General features: G+C 37.5%; 1 protein-coding gene across 1 annotated transcript in view; it reads left to right on the forward strand.

The window, feature by feature from the left end:
• Positions 1–7,470, forward strand: part of LOC135215922 (fibrillin-2-like) — a 36,417-nt gene extending 28,947 nt beyond the window's left edge. The window contains exons 6-7 of the mRNA XM_064250877.1: positions 2,285–2,395; positions 7,367–7,470. Of these exons, the coding sequence (XP_064106947.1) occupies positions 2,285–2,395; positions 7,367–7,470 (215 nt within the window). The remainder of the gene's footprint in view (positions 1–2,284; positions 2,396–7,366) is intronic.
• Positions 7,471–11,264: the final 3,794 nt, after the last annotated feature.

The following is an 11,264-nucleotide window of genomic DNA, read 5'->3' on the forward strand; positions in this document are numbered from 1 at the left end:
ATGTGTTCCTTCGTCCTCCATTGGATATTCATATATATATATATATATATATATATATATATATATATATATATATATATATATATATATGTGTATATATATATATACATATATATATTTTTTTTTTCTTAGAGAAAAAGTTTGATATTGGATTGTAATTGACTAGTTTGGGTTTTTATTGTGATTTAGAAGTGGCTATTTTTTTTTTCTAAATGTGATGTGGTTTTTTTTATTCAGAGGATACTTGATTTCTTTTGTGATATATGCTGTGATTTTACTGGTTACTTATGACTCTGTGAGATTACATCTCACAAGTGTCTTTTTAGGGTTTGGGAATTGTTTGGTGAGTTCAGCCATTTGTTTTTTTGTTAGGCAGAAGTTTGTTCATAAGTTTTTTTATTATATCTGGTTTTAGCATGCTGGTTTTCTTTTGGTAGTGTTAGATGAGCAATTTTTCAGTTAGTGATGTTTTGGGTTTTGGAGACAATTCTTACAAGCTGTTTTGTGACAGTTATGTTTTGCAGTGACGGATTGTTAGTTGTGGAGTTGATGTCTTGTTTTTATTGACCAACGACATGACCGACTTACGGTATACATCGGTTCTTCATGGGTGTGCCTTCATGATGGATGCAGTCTAATGATGGGTGGTCTTTCTACCTATATTTACAGCCTCCAGTCTTTCTTCGCCCCTTCGTCTCCTCGAGAGGACGGAAAAGGGCCTTGTTGGATGATGATAGGTGGCTGATTTCAGTCCCCATATTTCGTTTAGTGGTGTCTTTTTCTACATTAAGGATTCGCAAGCACCACAATCAACAGGGCCTTGTGCAACCACAGGCCATCCAGGAGTTTAAAATCGTCGAATTCAAGATATGAAGAATATATTGGAAAGAACTGAACTTAATATTCATGGAATTTATGATTTGTGGGAATATGATAAACATTAGCTGCCCAAAAGACAAACAACTTTCATATTTCTACTGTAGATTATTGGGCCCACCTCGTGTTTTTTTTTTTTTTTTTTTTTTTTTTTTTTTTTTTTTTTTTTTGCATTTTAGATGAACTATGCTTGAACGAGGTCAACCATGGTAGGTGGGGCCGAGCGCATGTTAAGTATAGGGAAGATATTTTATTAATTCAGTTCAGCATAGACTGAGGTAGCAAACTATTTGGCTGTCCTGTGAAAATGATAGCAGAATCTCAGATCAGGAGATCAGACAAGCGAGTGTGTCGAAACATCTTTGTCGATGCTACATTCCTCCAAACGTTAATCGCCATCACTGGCTCTCACAAAGACAAGAGAAACATTCTTCGCCTGCAAGATCTGACCAACCTTAAACATTGACCTTGGGGATGTCACGGAATTTCCCTGCAATGGAAGTCTCTAATGGGTGTGTTCCGAACGGAAGGTTTGTGCGGAAGTTTGTTCCGATGGGCGGAACTAGTGAAAGGTAGATTTTACTTTTTCAAACAGGTCGATTATGAATCCCAAGGAACTAAACTGTAGGAAACCTGTTATTTTGGGAATCTTCTTCTAAGTTACCAGTAAAAAGATGAAGCGCCGTCACGGAATCTTCCCACGTGATGAACTCGTTACGTGTCTGTCAATAACATCATACTAGGAGAGTTTGTACATGTGTACATTGTGTTAAATTCTTCTTGAGAGGTTTCTGTGGAATCACTGTGCAGTGCTTCCTAAGAATGGATTGTGGATTGTGAGGTGACACGGCGAGACGGTACAAAAATGGCCATAAAGGTGAGGGTTGTTAAGTATTTTTACTAATACCTTTTCTTTCCAGTATTTTAAACTGTTTATGATATCCTCTGTGTGACGCACAGCTGCAGTGAACTTCTTATTTTTTCATGCATTTCCCTTCACTTTATCTAATTCTCTGTCTCTCTCTCGATCTTCTTCCTCTAAGAGATTCCTCCCAAGACCTCTTCATTCCCTCCTTGTCATCCATCCTCAACACATGCCTATATACCATCTCAATCGTGGCTCTCTTATCACCTCTGTAATCTTTACTAAGCCAGCCTTCTTCTTATTTCATCATTTTCCAATCTCTCAAGCAGCGATATTCCCATAATCCTCCTCAGCATTCTCATCTCTGTTCTCTCAAGCTTTACTTCCTCTTGTCTTCTTAGAACCATGTTCTGCTCCTACATATACATGGTCTTATCACTGTGCTCTCTCTCTCTCTCTCTCTCTCTCTCTCTCTCTCTCTCTCTCTCTCTCTCTCTCTCTCTGTCTTTGTTTGGTATTTACATGATTTTCTAATTTTGCCAGATGTATGTGACAGCAATCCATGTGGTCCAAACTCCCACTGCCAGAGCACACCCGGCAGTTACGAATGCGTCTGCGATGCTGGGTACGAAAAAGTCAACGGTGATTGTGTTGGTAAGAGTCGTTTTAGTCTTGCTTTTTTACTGAGATCCTAAGCACTCTTTCCTACAATCCGCAGGATTGCTCATTGTGAGCTTAGTAGGCTAGTTTCCATTTGGGGATTGAGAAGATGTGTCATTAGATATGGCAAAATACTTCTGGAAAAATATGGCTTCCTCTGTCTTAAGACAGGCCATGCCATTAACTGGGGTAATTCCTTGACAATCTGCAAGGTCAAAGATCACTGAAAAGTGAATCTGTTGGAGTCCATCTTTATCAAAGACACGTCAACAAGGAATTTAAGTCTCCATCCAGGATTATTTTGATCCTCTTTCCTTATCTCTTTTGCTTAAAGAACACGCCACCCAGATTAATAAATTGTAACCCCGCCCCCTCTTTTTGTATATAAAGGCCTGTCAACTCCTTTTATATTCAGTGTGAACTTGAAAATGTAGAGTACTATGAAAGTACTTGTTCCAGGCCCCTTTTTCACTTACCTTTCTACCATGGATTTAAGGATATTCTCAAGTATGTGTTCCTTCGTCCTCCATTGGATATTATATATGGATTTTGGACAACTGCCCCCCGACAACTGCCCCCGGGAAAATTGCCCCCGTAAAACCACTGCCCTCTGGACAAATGCTTTGGAATTTATTACCATTTACGTAATTACTTTTTAGTAACTATTTATGAAGATATTCTTCCTAATTACATAATTGGACATTTAAGAAATAATTGTATCTATTTCCTAAATGTATTACCATTCATGTAGTTATTTCCTAATTAGGTAATCGGTCGTACGAGTTATAGTTAATTTCCGAAAGTTATCGCCAACTGTATAGTCAAACAAATGTTTACAAAAAAAAAAAAAAAAAAAAAAAAAAAAAAAAAAAAAAAAGTAAGAAGGATCCAGTGTCTATTCAGAAATATAAGAAGTAACATCACCCATCATGGAGTTCGTCCGAGGTGAACGTGGAAAAATGAAGCTTATTTACGAAGGATACATCTATGTGAAGCAGAAGGAATTGGCAAATAATGTTACATCTTATGAATGTGAAAAACGCCGCCATAATAACTGTAAAGCGAAAATAAAAGTTTGTGAAAATGAAGTAGTTGGCCAAGTAAATGATCACACCCATGCTGTTGACCAACCCCGCCGTGAAGTCCTGTTAGTACAACAGGAAATAAAGGCTAAATCTATTGCTACCGAAGAGACTGCACAGCAAATAATTTCCCAAACAGTTGAGAGTCGATATCAAGTGGTGCTGCAACTCAACAACCACCGGTGAGACATATTCGTCGTGCAATAAGGCGCTACAAACAAGCTGCTGATGCTCCTCATCCCATCCCATCAAGCCTATCAGACATGGTCATTCCTTCCGAGTACAAGAAAACTTCTAGTGGTGAAGATTTTCTTCTTTATGAGAGTGGATTGATTGAGCAGCGTCTCCTTTTATTTTCAACACCAACAAACATTAGCCTTCTGGAGAAATCAGATAATTGGTTTGGAGACGGTACCTTTAAGATTGTACCAGAGTTATTTTACCAATTATACACTATTCATTGCTTAACTTCTGTAAGAGTTATTCCGTGTGTGTATGTTCTGCTACCAAATAAACAACAAGCAACATATGAAGATATCTACCACAATCAAAATCACTATAAACCCTAGACTTAATCCCAAGACCTTCCTAATAGACTTTGAACAAGCTGCTAGGAGTGCTATTGAAGAGATCTTCCCCAACGTAAACGTTAAAGGATGTTTTTACCACTTATCTCAAAGCATATACCGTAAGGTGCAAAATTAAGTTCTCCAAACTAAATACCAAACCGACGCCGATTTTTCCCTGCAAATACGTATGATTCCTGCTTTAGCATTTGTTCCCCCAGAAAAAGTTATTGAAGCGTTTGAGAAACTACAAGAGACGTTGCCACCTGAGGCTGATGCTATAATAGATTATTTTGAGGATACATATATCGGCAGAAGACGTCGACATACAAGGAGACAGCCACGTTTCCCTGTAAGCATGTGGAGTATGTATACTCGTGTTGTTGAAGATTTACCTCGAACAAACAACGCCTTAGAAGGCTGGCATAACCATATGCAAGCAAGCTTTACGTCATTTCATCCAAATATATGGAAATTTCTGGGGGTGTTGAAGAGAGAACAGGCACTATCCAGCGTCATAATCAATCAAATACTTGCTGGGCATCCAGTACCTCCTAAGCGGAAACGCTATCAGGATTCTAGCATAAGAATAGCAAACATTGTGCAAGACTTTGAGAACAGCGAGTATTGGATTGGAATTTTTGAGATACATAGCCCACCATTTAAAATTCCAGTTTTTAAATCCTTTTTCAATACTTTTGCAACTTATCTATGTACAAATTTTAGTATATAATGTTATCTTTCTAAAACATGTATTTTTATTAACATTAATAAAACATTGGTTTCAATAGTTCTTATGTATTTTTATTAATAATAATAAAACATTAATTGTTCGTATTTACTACCATTTTTCTATGAAGAATTTTTTTCTTAAATAGTTACTCAGGAAATTACTATAAAGTAATTACGTAAATGGTAATAAATTCCAGAAATAGCTACAATTATTTTTTAAATTTGTCAGGGGCAATTATCCAGTGGTTTTACGGGGGCAATTTTCCCGGGGCAGTAGTCCTACGGAGGCAATTTTCCCGGGAGCAGTTGTCGGGGGGCAGTTGTCCCGGGGACAGTTGTTCTGATACCATTATATATATATATATATATATATATATATAATATATATATATATATATATATGCATATATATATATTTTTTTTTTCTTAGAGAGAAATTTTGATATTGGATTGTAATTGACTAGTTTGGGTTTTTATTGTGATTTAGAAGTGGCTATTTTTTTTTTCTAAATGTGATGTGGTTTTTTTTATTCAGAGGATACTTGATTTCTTTTGTGATATATGCTGTGATTTTACTGGTTACTTATGACTCTGTGAGATTACATCTCACAAGTGTCTTTTTAGGGCTGGGAATGTTTGGTGAGTCAGCCATTTGTTTTTTTTGTTAGGCAGAAGTTTGTTCATAAGTTTCTTTTTTTATCATATCGGTTTTAGCATGCTGGTTTTCTTTTGGTAGTGTTAGATGAGCAATTTTTCAGTTAGTAGCTGTTGGGTTTGGAGACAATTCTTACAAGCTGTTTTTGTGACAGTTATGTTTTGCAGTGACGGATTGTTAGTTGTGGAGTTGAGTCTTGTTTTTATTGACCAACGACATGACCGACTTACGGTATACATCGGTTCTTCATGGGTGTGCCTTCATGATGGATGCAGTCTAATGATGGGGGGCTTTCTACCTATTATTTACAAGCCTCCAGGTCTGTCTTCGCCCCTTCGTCTCCTCGAGAGGACGGAAAAGGGCCTTGTTGGATGATGATAGGTGGCTGATTTCAGTCCCCATATTTCGTTTAGTGGTGTCTTTTTCTACATTAAGGATTCGCAAGCACCACAATCAACAGGGCCTTGTGCAACCACAGGCCATCCAGGAGCTTAAAATCGTCGAATTCTAGATATGAAGAATATATTGGAAAGAACTGAACTTAATATTCATGGAATTTATGATTTGTGGGAATATGATAACATTAGCTGCCCAAAAGACAAAACAACTTTCATATTTCTACTGTAGATTTTTTTTTTATGGCCCACCTCGGTGTTAGTTTTTTTTTTTTTTTTTTTTTTTTTGCCCATTTTAGATGAACTATGCTTGAACGAGGTCAACCATGGTAGGTGGGCCGAGCGCATGTTAAGTATAGGGAAGATATTTTATAATTAATTCAGTGCATAGACTGAGGTAGCAACATATTTGGCTGTCCTGTGAAAATGATAGCAGAATCTCAGATCAGGAGATCAGACAAGCGAGTGTGTCGAAACATCTTTGTCGATGCTACATTCTCCAAACGCTAATCGCCATCACTGGCCTCTCACAAAGACAAGAGAAACATTCTTCGCCTGCAAGATCTGACCAACCTTAAACATTGACCTTGGGGATGTCACGGAATTTCCCCTCAATGGAAGTCTCTAATGGGTGTGTTCCGAACGGAAGGTTTGTGCGGAAGTTTGTTCCGATGGGCGGAACTAGTGAAAGGTAGATTTTACTTTTTCAGTGAGGTCGATTATGAATCCCTAGGAACTAGACTGTAGGAAACCTGTTATTTTGGAATCTTCTTCTAAGTTACCAGTAAAAAGATGAAGCGCCGTGCGTCAGGAATCTTCCACGTGATGAACTCGTTACGTGTCTGTCAATAACATCATACTAGGAGAGGTTTTGTACATGTGTACATTGTGTTTAAATTCTTCTTGAGAGGTTTCTGTGGAATCACGTGCAGTGCTTCCTAAGAATGGATTGTGGATTGTGAGTTGACACGGCGAGACGGTACAAAAATATGGTCATAAATGTGAGGGTTGTTAAGTATTTTTTCTAATACCTTTTTCTGTTCCAGTTATTTTAACTGTTTATGATATCCTCTGTGTGATGCACACCTGCAGTGAACTTCTTATTTATTTATGCATTTCCCTTCACTATCTAACTCTCTGTCTCTCGCTCGATCTTCTTCCTCTAACATATTCCTCCCAAGACCTCTTCACTCCCTCCTTGTCATCCATCCTCAACACATGCCTATATACCATCTCAATCGTGGCTCTCTTATCACCTCTGTAATCTTTACTAAGCCAGCCCTTCTCTTATTTCATCATTTTCCAATCTCTCAAGCAGCGATATTCCCATAATCCTCCTCAGCATTCTCATCTCTGTTCTCTCAAGCTTTACTTCCTCTTGTCTTCTTAGAACCCATGTTTCTGCTCCATACATTAACACTGGTCTTATCACTGTGCTCTCTCTCTCTCTCTCTCTCTCTCTCTCTCTCTCTCTCTCTCTCTCTCTTCTCTCTCTGTCTTTGTTTGGTATTTACATGATTTTCTAATTTTGCCAGATGTATGTGACAGCAATCCATGTGGTCCAAACTCCCACTGCCAGAGCACACCCGGCAGTTACGAATGCGTCTGCGATGCTGGGTACGAAAAGTTCAAACGGTGATGTGTTGGTAAAGAGTCGTTTTAAGTCTTGCTTTTGTTTTTTACTGAGATCCTAAGCACTCTTTCCTACAATCCGCAGGATTGCTCATTGTGAGCTTAGTAGGCTAGTTTCCATTTGGGGATTGAGAAGATGTGTCATTAGATATGGCAAAATACTTCTGGAAAAATATGGCTTCCTCTGTCTTAAGACAGGCCATGCCATTAACTGGGGTAATTCCTAGACAATCTGCAAGGTCAAAGATCACTGAAAAGGGAATCTGTTGGAGTCCATCTTTATCAAAGACACGTCAACAAGGAATTTAAGTCTCCATCCAGGATTATTTTGATCCTCTTTCCTTATCTCTTTTGCTTAAAGAACACGCCACCCAGATTAATAAATTGTAACCCCGCCCCCTCTTTTTGTATATAAAGGCCTGTCAACTCCTTTTATATTCAGTGTGAACTTGAAAATGTAGAGTACTATGAAAGTACTTGTTCCAGGTCCCTGTTTCACTTACCTTTCTACCATGGATATAAGGATATTCTCAAGTATGTGTTCCTTCGTGCTCCATTGGATACTATATATGGATTTTGGACAACTGCCCCCCGACAACTGCCCCCGGGAAAATTGCCCCCGTAAAACCACTGCCCTCTGGACAAATGCTTTGGAATTTATTACCATTTACGTAATTACTTTTTAGTAACTATTTATGAAGATATTCTTCCTAATTACATAATTGGACATTTAAGAAATAATTGTATCTATTTCCTAAATTTATTACCATTCATGTAGTTATTTCCTAATTAGGTAATCGGTCGTACGAGTTATAGTTAATTTCCGAAAGTTATCGCCAACTGTATAGTCAAACAAATGTTTACAAAAAAAAAAAAATAAAAAAAGTAAGAAGGATCCAGTGTCTATTCAGAAATATAAGAAGTAACATCACCCATCATGGAGTTCGTCCGAGGTGAACGTGGAAAAATGAAGCTTATTTACGAAGGATACATCTATGTGAAGCAGAAGGAATTGGCAAATAATGTTACATCTTATGAATGTGAAAAACGCCGCCATAATAACTGTAAAGCGAAAATAAAAGTTTGTGAAAATGAAGTAGTTGGCCCAGTAAATGATCACACCCATGCTGTTGACCAACCCCGCCGTGAAGTCCTGTTAGTACAACAGGAAATAAAGGCTAAATCTATTGCTACCGAAGAGACTGCACAGCAAATAATTTCCCAAACAGTTGAGAGTCGATATCAAGTGGTGCTGCAACTCAACAACCACCGGTGAGACATATTCGTCGTGCAATAAGGCGCTACAAACAAGCTGCTGATGCTCCTCATCCCATCCCCATTCAAGCCATAATCAGACAATATGGTCATTCCTTCCGAGTACAAGAAAACTTCTAGTGGTGAAGATTTTCTTCTTTATGAGAGTGGATTGATTGAGCAGCGTCTCCTTTTATTTTCAACACCAACAAACATTAGCCTTCTGGAGAAATCAGATAATTGGTTTGGAGACGGTACCTTTAAGATTGTACCAGAGTTATTTTACCAATTGTACACTATTCATTGCTTAACTTCTGTAAGAGTTATTCCGTGTGTGTATGTTCTGCTACCAAATAAACAACAAGCAACATATGAAGATATCTACCAACAACTCCTCACTATAAACCCTAGACTTAATCCCAAGACCTTCCTAATAGACTTTGAACAAGCTGCTAGGAGTGCTATTGAAGAGATCTTCCCCAACGTAAACGTTAAAGGATGTTTTTACCACTTATCTTCAAAGCATAGACCAGTAAAGTGGAAAAATTAAGTTTCTCCAAAACTAAATACCAAACCGGAACGCCGATTTTTCCCTGCAAATACGTATGATTCCTGCTTTAGCATTTGTTCCCCCAGAAAAAGTTATTGAAGCGTTTGAGAAACTACAAGAGACGTTGCCACCTGAGGCTGATGCTATAATAGATTATTTTGAGGATACATATATCGGCAGAAGACGTCGACATACAAGGAGACAGCCACGTTTCCCTGTAAGCATGTGGAGTATGTATACTCGTGTTGTTGAAGATTTACCTCGAACAAACAACGCCTTAGAAGGCTGGCATAACCATATGCAAGCAAGCTTTACGTCATTTCATCCAAATATATGGAAATTTCTGGGGGGTGTTGAAAGAGAAACAGGCACTATCCAGCGTCATAATCAATCAAATACTTGCTGGGCATCCAATACCTCCTAAGCGGAAACGCTATCAGGATTCTAGCATAAGAATAGCAAACATTGTGCAAGACTTTGAGAACCGCGATGTATTGGAATTTTTGAGATACATAGCCCACCATTTAAAATTCCAGTTTTTAAATCCTTTTTCAATACTTTTGCAACTTATCTATGTACAAATTTTAGTATATAATGTTATCTTTCTAAAACATGTATTTTTATTAACATTAATAAAACATTGGTTTCAATAGTTCTTATGTATTTTTATTAATAATAATAAAACATTAATTGTTCGTATTTACTACCATTTTTCTATGAAGAATTTTTTCTTAAATAGTTACTCAGGAAATTACTATAAAGTAATTACGTAAATGGTAATAAATTCCAGAAATAGCTACAATTATTTTTTAAATTTGTCAGGGGCAATTATCCAGTGGTTTTACGGGGGCAATTTTCCCGGGGCAGTAGTCCTACGGAGGCAATTTTCCCGGGAGCAGTTGTCGGGGGGCAGTTGTCCCGGGGACAGTTGTTCTGATACCATTATATATATATATATATATATATATATATATATATATATATATATATATATATATATATACATATATATATATTTTTTTTCTTAGAGAGAAAGTTTGATATTGGATTGTAATTGACTAGTTTGGGTTTTTATTGTGATTTAGAAGTGGCTATTTTTTTTTTCTAAATGTGATGTGGTTTTTTTATTCAGAGGATACTTGATTTCTTTTGTGATATATGCTGTGATTTTACTGGTTACTTATGACTCTGTGAGATTACATCTCACAAGTGTCTTTTTAGGGTTTGGGAATTGTTTGGTGAGTTCAGCCATTTGTTTTTTTGTTAGGCAGAAGTTTGTTCATAAGTTTTTTATTATATCTGGTTTTAGCATGCTGGTTTTCTTTTGGTAGTGTTAGATGAGCAATTTTTCAGTTAGTAGCTGTTGGGTTTTGGAGACAATTCTTACAAGCTGTTTTGTGACAGTTATGTTTTGCAGTGACGGATTGTTAGTTGTGGAGTTGATGTCTTGTTTTTATTGACCAACGACATGACCGACTTACGGTATACATCGGTTCTTCATGGGTGTGCCTTCATGATGGATGCAGTCTAATGATGGGGGGCTTTCTACCTATTATTTACAAGCCTCCAGGTCTGTCTTCGCCCCTTCGTCTCCTCGAGAGGACGGAAAAGGGCCTTGTTGGATGATGATAGGTGGCTGATTTCAGTCCCCATATTTCGTTTAGTGGTGTCTTTTTCTACATTAAGGATTCGCAAGCACCACAATCAACAGGGCCTCGTGCAACCACAGGCCATCCAGGAGTTTAAAATCGTCGAATTCAAGATATGAAGAATATATTGGAAAGAACTGAACTTAATATTCATGGAATTTCTGATTTGTGGGAATATGATAAACATTAGCCGCCCAAAAGACAAACAGCCTTCATATTTCTACTGTTGGATTAATTTTTTTTTTTATTGGGCCCACCTCCTGTTATCTTTTCGTATTTTAGATGAACTATGCTTGAACGAGGTCAACCATGGTAGGTGGGGCCGAGCGCATGTTAAGTATAGGGAAG

This window comes from Macrobrachium nipponense, chromosome 5 (assembly GCF_015104395.2).
Source record: "Macrobrachium nipponense isolate FS-2020 chromosome 5, ASM1510439v2, whole genome shotgun sequence".
Lineage (NCBI taxonomy): Eukaryota > Metazoa > Arthropoda > Malacostraca > Decapoda > Palaemonidae > Macrobrachium > Macrobrachium nipponense.